This window comes from Mycosarcoma maydis, chromosome 5 (assembly GCF_000328475.2).
Source record: "Mycosarcoma maydis chromosome 5, whole genome shotgun sequence".
NCBI classification, from domain to species: domain Eukaryota; kingdom Fungi; phylum Basidiomycota; class Ustilaginomycetes; order Ustilaginales; genus Mycosarcoma; species Mycosarcoma maydis.
In genome coordinates this window covers 219,770-235,995 of record NC_026482.1, presented here as the reverse complement: position 1 = coordinate 235,995, position 16,226 = coordinate 219,770, and the positions used below count along the sequence as shown (strand labels likewise).

General features: G+C 51.3%; 4 protein-coding genes across 4 annotated transcripts; 2 read left to right on the top strand and 2 right to left on the bottom strand.

Moving 5' to 3' along the window:
* Positions 1-2,130: 2,130 nt before the first annotated feature.
* On the bottom strand, positions 2,131-2,733 carry UMAG_02096 (uncharacterized protein; the record flags this gene model as incomplete). Its single annotated transcript, XM_011390162.1, has 3 exons — positions 2,131-2,159; positions 2,232-2,555; positions 2,688-2,733. 3 exons carry the CDS (start codon positions 2,731-2,733, stop codon positions 2,131-2,133), a joined length of 399 nt encoding a protein of 132 aa, XP_011388464.1.
* A 6,202-nt stretch (positions 2,734-8,935) lies between these two features.
* Positions 8,936-10,419, top strand: UMAG_02095 (uncharacterized protein; the record flags this gene model as incomplete). The annotated part of the gene is made up of 2 exons (XM_011390161.1): positions 8,936-9,151; positions 9,316-10,419. 2 exons carry the CDS (start codon positions 8,936-8,938, stop codon positions 10,417-10,419), a joined length of 1,320 nt encoding a protein of 439 aa, XP_011388463.1.
* A 2,547-nt stretch (positions 10,420-12,966) lies between these two features.
* UMAG_02094 (uncharacterized protein) lies at positions 12,967-13,761 on the top strand (the record flags this gene model as incomplete). Its single annotated transcript, XM_011390160.1, has 1 exon — positions 12,967-13,761. The coding sequence occupies one exon, from the start codon at positions 12,967-12,969 to the stop codon at positions 13,759-13,761; it is 795 nt and encodes a 264-aa protein (XP_011388462.1).
* Positions 13,762-13,908: 147 nt separating this feature from the next.
* UMAG_02093 (uncharacterized protein) lies at positions 13,909-15,726 on the bottom strand (the record flags this gene model as incomplete). The annotated part of the gene is made up of 1 exon (XM_011390159.1): positions 13,909-15,726. One exon carries the CDS (start codon positions 15,724-15,726, stop codon positions 13,909-13,911), a length of 1,818 nt encoding a protein of 605 aa, XP_011388461.1.
* Between the last annotated feature and the right edge of the window lie 500 nt (positions 15,727-16,226).

The window sequence follows — 16,226 nt, the reverse complement described above, 5'->3', positions numbered from 1 at the left end:
CGATCCCGTAAGAACTGGCCTGAGCGGACGCGCAGGCAGTTATGTGCTTCTCCTAGGAGCAGCCATCCGTGTTCTTATCTCTAGTCGTTTCAAAAATCGGTGCTTGCTAACCTTCTTCGTGCTTCTATTAGATAAAATGGGTCAAACCCCTTGTTTGATTCTGTGTGAAAGCATTTGCTCGTTCACTTTGGCGAAGATGACATCTGTAGGCATAGCGGAACGAAAGGGCTTCGCGGCCCTTTCTCGAATTTTGCAGCCACAATTATCAGCAACCTTTTTCTTTTTCTTTTTCGAGAGGACACTCACGACTCCATTCTCTCAGCCTACTGGCCGAAAACCAGCGTGAACATAGTCAGACATCGTTCAAGTTCTGTCAAGGAAAAATTTCCAGGTTTCTTTTCGGTGTCAAAGGCTGGCAGAAATCGGTGCACTGGCAGAGAAGGCAACAGAGATATTGGGGCTCGTAGTGCGACCAGGGCGCAGCACTGACTTTGCGTTACAGCACAGTGTGATTCGCTGTGGCAAAACGAGAGCATGTACGCGATCGTGAATCGTGAACGCGTCTCTCTACCTGAAAAAGCGAAGGGTTGGCTGTTACACCGAATGCAAACACAGCTTTGAACGGGGCTTAATGTATAATTGATCGGTGATCGTGCGGCGTTCTAGGAAAACTGTTCATCCTGAACCTTCGTGCTTGTTGCCAGCTACTCAAGATGCAACCGGGGACCTCTTTTTAGCGGTGTCACTTTGGCTTCAACTGCACCGAGTCTAGCGTTTCGGCTGGTTGCAACCGTTCGGCGCAATACTGGTCTTACGTCGGGAAAAGCAAGATGACATGAAACTACAGCCAGTTCGAGAACACTAGACCAAAAAAAAAAAAAAACAAGAAGAAACCGAAAAGGATAAAACGGGGGATTCGCGAACCGTGATATACATGTGCGAACCTAGCAGCAGCGGACGTCGAAGCGCGCTTTTTACCGCTGCTATGCGCGCTCAAGGCCGAGACGAAGCGCGACACGGACTGATCGCGTGCATGGGCCGATCAGCAACCACCAAAACTAGTGGCTTTAGCGCACCGAGTAAAACAGAGAAGCGAGCAACAGTCCCGAACGAGTGTGGACTAAGTTATACATCGCCGCCATAAGTATGACATTAGCACAGAAGACCTGTCAGTCACTCGGCGTTTTTGACGGGCCAAAAGGATTTTCACGCTTGCCATCGTGTTCAAAGAGCCAACACAGGCACGAGAGAATACTTTAAAGTAGTCGCCTAACAACACCTCACTGATCCGAGGCGCGTGGTCATGGACCCGCTCTCGGCTACATTCTTCCGTCTGTTTGATCGGCTCGAACCCTCCTATCGCTTAAGCAGAGCGACGGCCGAGTAGTACCCGCTTGCAAACAAGTGCCTTTGGCTCTGGTCCAGGAACACAACACTTTGAAGACACTACGTGCTGTACATGGCTCAATGTGAAATTAGATAGCAGCCCAGCATACCTACAACGCTCAAATCTCGGCAAGTTTACTCGAAATAGCCTGCCTTCTGCAATACTTGCGACGATGCAAACAATATTATGTGCATATCTGCAACTGACCATCGTTGCAATACGAACAAGATTCGAGCTTCAAGTGCGAAACCTTCATCATCGGTAACTTACATGATGACAATAGGAGAAGCGTCGTTATTCGCAGAGGCGGTGAGACGGTAAGTATCATATGGCATAGCCGAATGAAGGGACCCAATTTCCATTTCAAACCCGGAGGCAAAGTGCTATAAAAGTGCAATGGGCCTGTCCGGTAGACTTGCAGAGCGCAAATATCATGACACCACGTCCCGCTGCATAGAAATCCCGCTACGGCCGCTCATCTACAGATTGTATCAGCCCGTGACTGCGAAGGTCCAGGATGATCAAACAATTTGCTCTCGGACAAAGCCGTACAGGGCAAAGGCCTTGGTGTTCGGCGAGTAGCAAATGCACTTAAGCAGCGGAGATACAAATGGAAGCAACCAAGCGGCATGAATCGGTAAAAAAAAAAAAAAGGCGGATACCACCTGCCACAATTCTTTTTTCCCAAGTGAAGGTTTGACCCACGTTTGCCACCGAAATTAGACGGATCACATTTCTGGGTCTTAATCATACAGTAGTTTTTTTGTCGGTGCTGCCACGAGGTATTATTTACCAATAAATATTATGGAACAAAATAATTGAATAGAAATGAATTCAAACGTACGTAATGAACAGCCTTTCTGGGCAACACTCATCGTTTGCCTCAATCTCTTGGCACCGACAAATGCACCCGTGCCTGAAACCAACACTTTAAGTTGGTTCTTCGCCGGCCATCTTGAGTGCGTTTGAACGCGTCTGACGCGCCCAGCGTGCGAACTTTGCTGCCCTGATCGAGTGTTGCACGAAAGCTTAGTCGATGCTGTGCATACGTCAGCTGCCGCTGGAGCTGGAGCTGGTTTGTTCAAGTGGACTGTCGACATACGACTGCTCGTAGCACCGCAGTCCTGTCGCTCGTCGCCATCGCATGCAAACCGGGATGATACCAAGACTGTGACTCAATTCAAATTTAGCTGGAGACGTTCAAAAAGTATATTGTATCTCGGTATTGTAGCTCGCTGAGCGGTAGTATCTAATGTACTGAAATGGCACGGAAAATGGCGGAGCGCAAATGCATGTGTACCTTGCTGATCCCAGCCCCAATTGATGTTTTCTAGGAGGAGGACCATCGCTTGTGACCCTCCCGTCTCTGAACCCTACCATGGTGGCGCTTCGTGCAATGGCGCAACTGAGTGCCAGTGCCTACCGCATCATTGAGTCCACGCCATTGCATGTTTTTACTTGATGTGTTATCTCCTCTGAGTTGTTGGCAGTGAACCTCTGCACCTGAATCGGCACTTGAAACGGTGTATGAGCGGCGTCCTGATTCACATGTGCACTGTTGAATCCTTGCCCTGTCTTGCCTTGCCTTTTTTATGGGCGGGAACGAATTTGTATGCTGCACCTTGCGAAGCTCCGCTTAACCATGCGTGACTCTGAATGGATGCTGCCTTCGTTTGGACTTGGACGCTAGAATGGATAGGCGCGGCTTTGAAACGTCTAGGATAATTAATATCAGTTGAAATAAGTTAGAAGATATCTCCAAGTCTTAGCAGTGTGCAAACCTGGTGTTGGCACTGCCTGGACGAAGGTGCAAGTCGTGGTCTCCGCTGCAACAGACGATCGTGAACCAGATGCCCTCAACATTCGAACTGATTCTTGTCAGATGGCAAGCTTGTCAAATATGTTTTCCACTAGACCATAGAGGACACGCGGCATGAATTGACTCACCGCGGTTACCCATTCGCCGAATATCGTAATCAATGTCGCGCAGGACACAGACACCAGTGCCGAAAGAACTCGATGTCTGGCTTCGTGAATGCACGCTTATCAAGCCTGTCACGGTTGGTGGACGAATGCGACGTCTCCGTTTTCTACACACTCACTTCCTAGCTTCTTTGCAAAGTGTGACACACAATTTCGAGTGTTCTCGTTGGCAATCATGGATGATTACTGTGTGGCTACTGATCGCGCTACGCATGCTCTTTGTAATTACGCATTGCTGGTGCAACGCTGGACAAAGTAGATGACATGCAGTTCCATTCGGGGCCTTTGACTTCCGCCTGATATTGCTCGCCTGCAAGCTACCGCTGCTCCTATTAGCTTGTGTGGCTGTGAGTGCTTTCGATGCTGGTATTCTTTGAAACCGGCGTTCAGAGTTGGTTCGGTGCTAATGTATGACCTTTTAACGCAACTTCAAATTCCTCAAGTCAAGCCCAGGGTTAAGGAATGATGTAGTTTTACATCACCGATAAGGATCCTACCGGCGCGCTTATGACCCGGCTCAAATTTAAACAAGATAGCCGGTCTTGCGGTGCCAGCCTGTAACTGCCAATAACGAATGTGGCCTTTCCTCAATCCGGCAAGCCCGAGCATTTCAGCAATATCAATCGACGGAATCTAGGCTTGCGTTTTTTCCACGTACTTCTCGAGGTTGTGCTTTGGACTTTGGGTAAGAGAACATCAAGGATGAACCCATCCATCTTTGGTGACGCTTGAGGGCATCCGTCGACTCTCTATTTTCGCATCGATCCACAAATCGCGAATTCTGATCAATTTGAAAAAGGCGGGGAAGCTTCCGCTGGCGTGTCGCTCTCTCTCTGATTTTGCTGGTCGCAGAGCTTGCGCCTGACCTTCATATGCCGGTGGCATCAAATACCGTCGCTTTGTCATCTGAAGTCCATAGCAGACAGTGGTGACTACAATATTTGAGAAGCGATATGAAGGATTCGTACGGCGCCCCGCTTTGGCGCGGCCCAGATCTACAGACCCTCGCCGTTGTGGTTCAAGTCAAGGCCCGGTTCTGGTGTCAATTTGATCGGAGCATGCTTTCGGATAAGGGACTCCGCAGTTCCGTCGGCTTTGTGCGAGGCCCGTCCAGGTTCTAACACTCATTCCGTTTCTACCAAGGTGGTGCTCTGTCATGCTGAGAGCCTCGCGCTTCCTAATCGACATTCAAGGTTCTGATTTCTGCTTCAGGCTGCCCAAAGAATTGCTGTCTAGGCGCAGAATGAGCCCTCTCAAAAAAGAGCCCTTCGTCGGCTTTTTAAGTTGGCTGCCCTGACGAATCTGACGAGAGGCATGTGCGGTGCGGCTTGGTGGTCAATGCATCAGCCACATAGCCGAGCTTATGTTCCAAGGCAATAGGAGCACACGGCAATATATGATGTGTGTTAGCTTCGTTTTCCTTTAATCCTGGGACAGGCTTTGTCCCCGTGTCTGTTCCCAAGACGAATGGTGAAATAATCCCTTGACTTGTCCCTGTGGAACCAAACGGGCGGGAAGGAAGGGCATCTCTGACGTTTCTTCGCTTCAAGGCAAAGCTTGTTACTCCGATCGATTAGGACGGGACAGGCTAGGTTGGCAATGTATCAAGCCAGATCAGCAGCCTTCAATAAGAACGCAATGCTTGACGCTGCTTTCACATTCTCCTCCGCACAATGAATCATAGAACGACAGCGCATAGTGTTAATAATGTCGATCCGACTCAAATTGATCGGACAGCGGCGCTGTGATGCCGAGACACGGTCCGGATACATGACATGCTGAAGTCATTCTGGGCACCAATTTGTGTACGAGCAAGATAGCCTTGAAATTGTTCTTCTGGCTAGCTAGTCACCGTTTCAGTCATGTGAATTTGGGCATCAGAATCACGAATGTTGCATGTGCAGACATAGAGTTACATGTTGAAGGTCAGTAAAATCTGTTGTCCTCTTCCACCACGGTGGCCCCTGTCAGCTTTATCCTACCCCTGCTCCTGCTCCTGCTCCGCATCATTACGCACATGATAGAGCAACCAGTTCACCCAAATGGTCTGGTTTTCATTCACTTTCATCTACTGTATCTTGCTCGTGTCGGCTTCGAGTCGCTCGAAATCTAGAAATCAGGGTACGTTTCTTTCTGAAGGATTTACTCACGACTGGTCTGAATTTAGCATATTAAGTTAATTTAAAATGTTCTGCAGCTCTACGCGTTCGCCCTGCTACTCGTGGCGTTTCTTGTGCCACTCTTCTTTTAAGCTTCTCAAAATTGAAGTTACAAGCCACAAGCCACAAGCCACAAGCCACAAGCCATTAATCTTGTCCAACGTTGCTTTGCTTTCGCTCCATTGCATGAAGGCTGCAGTCAAAGCCCTCTGTATAACATCAAATTTTGCGGTCAGATGGTATAGGGTCCACTCGAACGACGGCAGAGGCTGGCAAAGGCTTTCAAAGCAGCATCAAACTGCAGAATTGCTGATTAGCGGAACAATCGCTGCATTGAGGGGACGACGGGCAGAAGAAAGAATCCTGCTGGCGCTATCCTGAGATGGGCAAGTTTCGCTTGTTGGTCGCTAAGTCAAATGATAGAAGGCCGAAGCGGGCCAAGCTTAGATCAGGATCGAAACGAATGATCGCATCGGCGCTTAACTAAACATCGCCGGTCGTCCTAACTGCCATTGTCCAGCAAGCTCGGTTGGGAGCGTTCTCGCCTTGAGTTGATGATCGGCAACCTTCTTGTGAGAGTGATAAGGCCGACTGGTTAGTACGACATATACGCTTCAGGGCTAGCTCTTTTTGGAGGAGGCGCTGCTTAAGCGACGCGGTTCGAGAGACAGCCGACATGGAAGCCTGGATACCCGACGTTATTTAGAGGAAGCGAGAAATGCGGTCGCTAGGTGAGCTCGCTTCAAGAACACGGATCGCTACGACAACAGTGGATCAAAAGAAAAATGCAGGCGAGTGTTGAAAAGCAATTCGGATGTTCGAGCAGTCCATGCGCACTTTCTAGCTGCATCTGGTCTCGATCTTTGAGCCGTTTTAACCTAAGGACCTAACGAAAAGCAAGTGGATGGGCGAAATGATCGTAAGGCGTGTTAGCACCCGAAGGTCGTTCCTGGCGTGTAGGACCATTCCTTATTCTGCGTTTAGAACGTTCGACTGTTACCTTCACGGTTGCTAATTGGGGGATCAAGGTAAGTTTCTAACGTTGATTACAGCGGTAGAAAATGCAAATGGTCGGAAGAACAGCAGCAAGCCAAGCTACCATTCGTGATTTCCTATGAGCTTCGAGCTGCGAAAGACTTGTCCAACACACTAACTACTGGGAAACGAGATGCCGCTCAAAACAAATTGTGGCGAGCAGAAAGAGAATCGAATTTCAGACTGGATCTTGTCTAGCCAGAAAAACGTGCAGTTGTACAGCGCAGTGTTGAAATTTGAACTTAGAAGCGCCGTTTGGATTTAAAATTGAAGTGGCGCGAGCCGCAGAATGCTAACGTGGCTGGACGATTTTCATATTGCTGTTGACAGTCAGACGACGACAAGAATCGTTTTCCCTCTCGTCGATTCGACTCCGTCCAAACCTCCATAACACCCATTGGTCCGCGTTCTCCTTTCTCCCATCCTCAGCTTTGTTGTGGCAATCGAGATGAACGTAATGTTTTCCTGATTGGCTGCACAACATACGATCTGCCCCAATCTGAGAACACTGCCACGGTCCATCGTCACTGCCACCAATAAATCTAATGTATGAAGCCAGACAGGTCAGAGATGAAGGGAAATCAGTTTGTATGAGCAGAAGTGTGCCCGAAACGAACATGCACGGCAGGTTTGCATGTTGACGCTCAACCTCGATGCCTCGCAGCACTGTGTTGATCTTGCTGATCTGTGAGACAGCCTCTATTTTGACAGCAGAAAGCCATACCTTCTTCGTGCTCCTCTGGCAAGGCGATTCTCCACCCGACGTGCGTTTGTGATTCGTCTCTTTGTTATTCATGAGCAGTCATCTTCCACTAGGAGTAAAGCGGTTCATCAATGATCCTGTTTTCTCTTTCAGCTCGACCTTGCGCTCAGGCGAGGACAAGACCTTCTCGTTAAGCGCAACCCGTTTTACTATGCAGACATCGATTGACACGCGCCGATGGTGGGCGGCATTTTTCTAAAATAAATTTTTGCGTTTGATATTTTCGCTCCTGGGTCACGGAGAACCACAGACCGAGCCAATTTTCTTTCAATGGCAGTGTGGATCGGCCACGCGCAATAGCTGCAGTATGCAACCAGAAATCCAATGCTCAAGCGCTTCGTTTGTCTGTGCGCGTATGCAATTGTCTGTGCTTCGGAGTTGTAAGCAGCTCGGCCGTGAGAGCAGCTGGCTTGACCGGCATCCGGCCTGGGAAACTTGGCCACTGGAGCCGTCTCTTGACCCGCATCATACCTTCGAGCTTGCCACTTGGTTGTCTCGTATCCTGTTTGAGGCTCTTGGTGAGATCGCTCACAGTGAATAGAGTGACGGATCTTGCTACCACTTCGCTCTTTATTTTTAGGCTACCACCACAATGACACCGCAATTTTGCCCACTACAATTTCATGCGTCTCGCGGATTCGTGAAAGTTTAGACCTGTATTGCCAACCAGACTCGATCCGCAGCGCCGTTCTAGCCTTTCTCCTGAATTTCTTAAGTCACATTTAGGTATTATTTTTTTCTTCCAATCTTATTATATTTTTCCAATCTTGGCTTTGGTTGTGCTTGCGCTCAGCCTGCAGTGCTACTTCGACTTTCCTGGTTCGAACTTTGCGATCCACCACCCATATCTATTGCCATCTTTGCCACAGGGTAGCTTGGAACGGCTGGGTCCAGGCAAACACTTCTTTGGTTCACTGTGGACAGTTAACCAGCCTGTGAGGTTTCCTTCGCAAGAACCTTGGCATTCGTGTCTATGTCCTGGTGCCTATATTTTGTCCCCCGACGCTCCATGATGTCTGCTGTGCGATGTGACAGTTGCAGATAACTGGCCAGAGTGGTTCTCGAATTGGGACATCAGTCATCGTGACTCGCACCAATCACACGTTTTACCTGTCAGAGTATGCTTGCCCTGTCGAAACTGCCCTGTCGTCGAGGAGCCTTTTCTCTTCGGCCTGCCCTGCTCTTTCTGCCGCTTGCCGTTGAATGTCAGAGGTGACACTGAAACAGCTTTGACACCTATTGGCCGGCCTGTCTCAAGCACCTCGGACGTGTCTCCGCTTAATCACTCGATACATCACCGAGTAACCTCGTTTTACTTATAAGCTGCCCCCTCGGATCGCTCGGTGATGGACCGCATCCCCATCTTTAACCCCATCTTCCAGCCCAACCTCCCTTCCCCCTGCCCACTTCATCTTGTGCTACTCCCACCATACCGTAGGCCACGCCATTACCATTGCCTTGTTGGTCGCACCTTCCAGTGCATTTGTTGTTCGCCTCATCCCTTGTTCGCCATTTGTCGTTTTTTTCCGCATCTCGGACTCAGTATTTCTTTTACGAACCGCTATCATTTTCCGTCACCCAATCTGCCTCGCTCTTCCTTTCAGCAAAATGTTGACCCCCATCAGCACCAACGTTTCTTCACCAGTTCGTGCCGCTCTAGAGAGCCCCTCCCACAAGGTCTGCCGTTCGGCCGAGAGCAAGAAGCTCGATGTCGAGCTTGCTGCAAAGACAAAGTCGCTCAAGGACTCGGCCAAGGCCAGAAAAGAGTCCAAAGGTCCTATCCTCAAGCGCAAGATGGCTTGCGCTACCTGCCGACGACGAAAGGTGAGTTTTCCAGTCAACACAATTTCTGTTTTCATTGCATCGCGTGCAAGGACTCTGAAGGCTGATCGTGCTCCTCTTTTGCAATTCTTTTTTTCGTCGTCATACGTCGCCAGCTTCGTTGCGACGCTGCTCGTCCCCGTTGCTCTACCTGTGCACGATCGCAGGCATCAGCCGAAGCTGCCGGTCACCCTTCGGCTGTACCCCCTGGTCCTTGCAGCTATGACTGCGACTCGCATGATGAGCCTGTCTCCAACCGCTTCTTCGCCAACGGTTCTTTCCACTCGCTCACCTTCCACAGTCACCCACGCATGCCCATGACACCTGGTTTCGGCGTCCCGAGTCCGTACGATGGCATGGTCGGCGGGCCCATGGTCGACAGCCTTAATTTTTTGCCGCCTACCAGTCCTCACGGTGTTTGGGCGTATGGCGACTTCCCTATGACTCCCTCGCGAGTTGCTGGTCCAGGCTGCACTTTGTCATCGTGCCAGACCACACCGCTGGTCACAACGCCTACGCGCCCCACCTTCCTCACCTCTACCCCCATGCGCAGGATCATCAGCCCGAGCCTGGCCATCAACTCAACCCCTGTTCAGGAGCACGACGTCTTCTACTCGCCTCCAGCTCATGAGCAATGGACGCCTTCGTCGGCCATGAGCACCGAGTCGGTCTACTACAGCCCCATGGTGGCATCTCTTTCAGAAGGCCTCGCCTCGGCATCTGGCCTCTCTTCGGCATCTTCCACACCATCGCTCGCTTCGACGCGCGCAATCCGCTCCCCCTTCCCAATGAGCCAGGACCTTGGCACACCGCTGAGCATGCCACCTACCACTCCTATCTCGGATAGCTTTGACGTCAACTGCCTCGGCCCTCCCATGGTCCCACGTGTCATGCTATCGCCTCACGAACAGCAGCTCAAGTGCACCAACTTCCTTCAGTCGCTCGAGCCAATGCCATACAGCCTCATCGACTTCACCGGCGCTGGCGCCGTTCACTCTGAAGCCATGTCCATGATGCCCTCACCAATGATTGCTGCTGACTCGATCGAGATCATGGCTGGCAACGATCTGGGTCTCATCAACGGTGGTATCTCGGATGGCAAGCTCCAAGACCCCTTCAGCACGTTTGCAGGTCTGGAGATGCCAGACGCTACCTTGCTCGCCAACGCCGCCGCTGCCGACATGTCGAGTGTGAGTCTCACTTCGGCCATGCCCGCCGACATGTTTGTCAGCGCTGCTACGACACCGACCGCACCTGAATGGGTCGTATAGAGCCCTTCTGTCCGATATCTCCCTTCTATGTCTTTTGCACCTCTTCGCATTGTCACACTCGCATCATCATCTCGACGCCGTTTACCTTACCCAAGTAGCAACGCTCTTTCACTCTCCACATTCTCACTACGAGTTTGGCTGGCCGACCTTGTGTTCTCCAGGGTCTTTTGGCACACCGCTCAATTCCTGCCTCAGAGTCTCTCGTTTATTATTCCCACTTGGCACTATCCTGCCTTTCCACGCTCATTACCGCTCCTATTGCCTTGGCCATCCTGGCGCCTGTTCTGTATTACTATTCTCTCGGTCTTGGACTTGTTCTCCGGTCTCTACTCGCTCTCGTCGCCTCTAGCTTTTGTATTTCTAGCTCTTCTCTGACACTTACTAAAACGACAGTTTGCTTGTCAATATACCCAGCTTTTCTGACCACAACCAAATCCTCACACAGCCTGAACATCAGTTGCGCATTCGGTTCGAGGTGCTGAATCGGGGAGATCAAAGCACTGAAGCTTGCCCTGTCATACTTGGCGTTTGAATGTCGTGTCTTTGTTTCATCTGCGATACATGAGCAAAGACAATCGCGAACAGAAAAGAGACTGTTCCCAGGGTTTCCGGGCGAGAGCTCTGACATGCAATCACAATAGTTACAGGCTTCGTCTCATTGAACCTGGTCTGCAATATACTGCACATTGAAATCGTTCGCTTCTCAGGTTGGTGGGAATGACCAATGGCAGTGTCCGCCACAACGCGAACGCACACTTGCCTTCTTGAATATTGTCTAATGGCTTTTTCCTGGTCTCCGGTCGTGAATCACGTAACTCAACTTGTCATGTATCACGGAACATGTACATACACATGCACGGTCGTGGGTCACGGGTGTATGCATCCAGCCATCAACCACATTTCACTTTCTCCTGTCCCGTCTCTTACTGAGGCTGGCCGAGGGCTCAGTGACTGTTGTTACGAAAAAAGACACGAGAAGCGGAAAGGGTGCCGAACAGGGTTCATGGATCCGCGCTCGTGATTGTTGGATTGAAGAATCCCGTCTGTTAGAAGCACAATCGTGAATTTGTTCGCAATGACAATCCCGAATATGAGAAAATGCCACCAAATAACTTAATGCTTCTTAGAGTGCTTTGAATCCCTATATTGGCACAAGAGCGACCCAGGTCGCGGCGAGTCCGGCGTGACAACAGCCGCGTCTGGATAACAGCTCCGATATGCAAGCCGTGTCAATTCGGTACAGAGTCAAGTGCTCAGTGCTGCATGCAGTGCAAGGACGGGGGAAGGCGAGGTGGGGGGACGGGGACGGACAGAAAAGGAGCGTGCTTTGTTGGCAACCGATGTACATGTGATCTTCTGGTCGACTTGCACGTAGTCACAGGCCCATTCATCATACAGTGATTGCCATATATTCTGGCTGCTGATCGTCGCACTTAGATCAGCCGTCATGCGGACGTAAGCCACCATGAAGGTCCACACTGTCAAAACGGAGCAGGTTCGGTCCGCACAATGTCTCATCGTTCTACTAAGTTATTCGTGATTGTTGCAACACCGATGCGCAGATTGCTCCATGTTCAGCAGCAACGCCAATATTTCCAAACGGGACTGTCGAGTTCAATTAATATTTCAAAGCGACTCCGCTTTATCCCGCGTCGTGTAATTTAAGTTTCCTCTTCGCACAGCTGTGTCTCAGTCATATGTTCTAAATGTGGCAGTTTCTTGTTACAGTATCACCTGCAAGAAAGTGTGATATGGTAGAGAATATCACTGAGTCGAGGCCCTGTGATAACATGAGAGTGTGATGGAGTTGGAACACTGAGTGAAACCGGATGAAACGCATCGCAGACTCTTGCAACACTCGATCTCAATTTTGAGGCTGCAAATCTCCGCGGCCGGAATGGCAATCTTTGCAGCATCGATACACGATACGAACTTGGTGTGAAAGCATCGCGGATGCCGCGGAGCACGGAGCCCCGCGGGTCACGGACTTTGTTAGGTCGAACTCCTAAAATTCGAAAAGGTAACTTCGTGCTTGTGACTCACGACTGTGAACGTGTAAGTCGTGAGTTGCGACCCTCGTGCCTGTCTGACACGGGCATGCTCACAGCTCTGTGACGGTTAGCGTCGCTGGCTAGGACATGCATTCAGGCGGCCACAGTCAGAGTCGTGAGTTTTTCTGGTTGTGGAGACACAAAACTAAGCTTAACTTATTCACGATTCACGATTCACGATTCACGATTCACGATTCACGATTCACGATTCACGATTCACGATTCACGATTCACGATTCACGATTCACGATTCACGATTCACGATTCACGATTCACGATTCACGATTGTTTCTCTAGGCGCGGCCAAGTTGGGCTTGCTCATGTGACTGCACACCTGACCTCGGATGTGCTCTTCCCAAACCAAGTCGCCGGTACGACACCGCTAGACATCGGTCTGCACGATACTAGTTGAGCTACATTCGTGATTCTTCTCTGCATCACTTGATATGCTCGACGGGCAACTGGGCGCAAAGAGGCAAAGAGTGGAAGAAGAAAAATGTCAACCTCGCATTCGTACCAGCAGCATCCATCAGACCTCGGCTCGAACGATTATTCCGATCAAGAAGACGAAGAACGACAGCGAGTGACAGCACTGTGGAAGCCGCAACAGATGGCATGCGGCGGTTCGGGGCTGAAAGCGCATCGTCACATCCACATCGACTGGCCGAATGCTTCGATCAAAAAGACGCTGGCAATAGGTGCAAGTGCACCGGATGCTTCGCCGCCGGTGTACGATCGGCCTCGGCTGCAAGACGAAGAGTGCAATGCATCATCCTGCGTTCTCGTCACCAAGTCGAGCCCTATCAATGCTACCGTTCACATTGTCAAGGAACCCAAACCTGCTTCGATACCGATGGAAAACGCTTCCCGACCTTGTAGCGCATCCTCCGCCAAGAAACCAGCGGAGAAACCCATTCTGATCAGCGCCAAGACCGGCTCGGTTGGCTCGATCTGCCTCTCGATCCCCACATACACCGGCGCACGACCCCTCCATATTCGCGCCAAATCGGTCAACGGAAACATCACCGTTTTCCTCCCCACGAGTTTCAGCGGCCTACTCAATTGGACCTCGGAAACAGGCTCATTGAAGGTCTCAAGCGCCATGCAACAACGTTTCAAATCGCTCGACTCTCCACCGCACAAACATAGGGGCACAGCAAAGATCGTCCCCAGCACAGCGAGCGGGCTGAGAGGAGACGTGTGCACCATCTCCAATCGTCACGGCAGTATTGTCATAAAGGAGTTCGACGAAGACCCAGATCGACGTCAAGGCTCGTGTGTAGTTCAGTAACTCAAACTCATCCCTCAACACATCATCTCATGGATACTTTTTCTCTTTCGCATCGATCACATCACCGCGCTCAGAGGAGCATCGTTCAGCATGTGTGAGTGGCATGGCATATCAAAAAGGAAGAGGCAACGACGAATCAAGACGATTCTAGTGAAGCTTAGCGTTGGTAGGAGTACCTTTTCCCACACGCTTGCCTGTCTCAGATCGGCCTTCACGACGCAGCTGCTCCACTTGCGGATGACGCGCAATCTGAGAAGGCATCACACCGGGTGTCGATGCAGGTCGCGTAATCCCATCCGGATCCGAAACAGCCAACTCGGGTGTTCCGAGACCAAGGTCGATCAGCGTGTGGCTGCAATCTGCAGCGCCGCTTTCCACACCAAAGTAGCGTCCTTTGGCCGACTGAGCAGACGCACCGTGACATGTCAAGTCCTCGAGCGCAATGCTGGATGCTGAGGACGAGGGCATGCCTGCTGAACTCGGCCCTGTCGGAGTCACCGTGCCACTGCCCCTCTCCGAGCTTGTCAGGTCGAGCGAGACCAGACTCGAGCCCCATCGCGGCGTCGAAGCCATCGACATTTCGGCTTCGTCCTCCTCTTCCGAGATCATGCTGATATCACGAGATGTGGTAGTGCTGAAGGCGTCGCGACACAGCTCTTTGAACGAGCGTGATCGCGACCGTAGCCCATCTGCACTACTGACTCCACTGGTACCTGCAATAGGCAGCGCACCCGTCGAAAGCGCCAGCGTAGAGCCGTAACGACTGCGTGAGCGCTTGGCTGCCAACCTCGAGATGCGTGTTCGTGCGTCTCCGCCATCGGCAATGTTGGCATAGCTGTAACCGATGCCAATGCCGAACGGAAGCGAAAGATAGTGCAGATCATTGGGTGACTTGCGTTCCACCTCGTCGTCATCCGACTCGGAACCGCCGTTGAGTGAATATAGCGTCGACGAGGTTGTTGCTGCTGCACTGCTGCGACGTGACAATGTCGGTGGAGTCTTGATACGCTCTTCCTCCTCTTCGAGCGAAGGGATGGTCAACGCACTCGTGTGTAGCGAGCTGTAGCTGCCATCGTTGCGATGCAGCGTTCGCGCCGAACGTCCGTCTCCTGATCTTCTTCTCAGCGGCGAACGAGGTTGCACGCCAGCTTGCTGCCGCCTCCAAATTTCCTCGACGGCGATCGTGATGATTCCCACAGCAATGATGCAGACGATGACGAGGCCGATCAGTAACCTTGAATTGGAGTTGGGAACCAACGGTGGACGACTGACGGGCGAGTCGCGTCGTGTAAAAAGATTGACCAGCGCTGCGCCAGCGTCCGATATTGAGAGATCCGCACCAGCGTGACGACTAAAGACGTAGCCATTGCCTGTTTGTTTGCCGACAAGATCTTTGCCTACAAGATCCTGGTTGTAGGCCACTCTTGCACGGCCTGTCGTATGTCTGGCTTTGTACTCTCGAGGGTCTGAGACTGGAAACAATTGAGCATCGGGCAAGGAAGGGACATGTGCATCTGGATCTGTGTCGTGCACAGCAGATTCCAGCTCATACGCAAGTACATTTTCGGACTCGAGAGTGGCGGAGGATTTGAGGTTCAGACGATCCAGATTGGGGGCCAGAGGCCGTGAGCGTTCGAGATCGGGTGATCCTTGCAGCTGATCAAGGTCCTGAAAGGTAACATGCTTACGGCGACCGAGAGAATCAGGTGCGTTTTGCTGCGCTGGCGCGACCAAACGCTGACCCAGTTGACCTGTGGCACCTTTTTGGAGCGAAGTGGATGCATCACTGACTGCTGTCAGCTCAGCGCTCGGCAGATGAATGGCCTGCGGCTGGTGGAGCGAGGGTGTCGTGTCCGCCGCGATGCTGGATGCACGGAGCGAAAGAGCTAGTAGTGTCATTGCGGCCACCACGTGGACTGCGGAGAATCTTGGTCTGCGCCGCCTCAAACGATTTGTGTGTGACATATTGATGACCTGTGGAGCAAGCAGAAGCTTTGCCGAGGGGTATGAGAGTTGAGCACTCTCCGCTGAAGCTGGATAAGGGTGAGACGAGATCGCAAAGGATCGCTGAAAGGCTTCGCAACACGCGACTGATCTCTATCTGTGCGATACACTCATGGCAGTCGAATGGGGTCGTGTCTGTCGTAGAAAGTGCTTCTTATGGCCGAAAAGGGCGCAGGGTGCGAAAGTGATGGCTTTGTATGAATGATGACTCGTGAGAGAGACTGCCAATACTGGGATGCTTTTGATGTGACGGATGCAAGAATGTGTACTGCGGTCAGATGATAGGGTGATGATTGCGTTGCAGAGATGCAGATGGAGACGGCCATGTGTCAACGACAAAGTGGATCCGGATGCTATCGAGGTTGTGTCGAAACGGTGTCGAGGCTCGAGCGTGATGACGAGAGATGACGTCGGACCAGAAAGGCACCAAGGTGAAATACAGACACAAACGACGTCTGCTG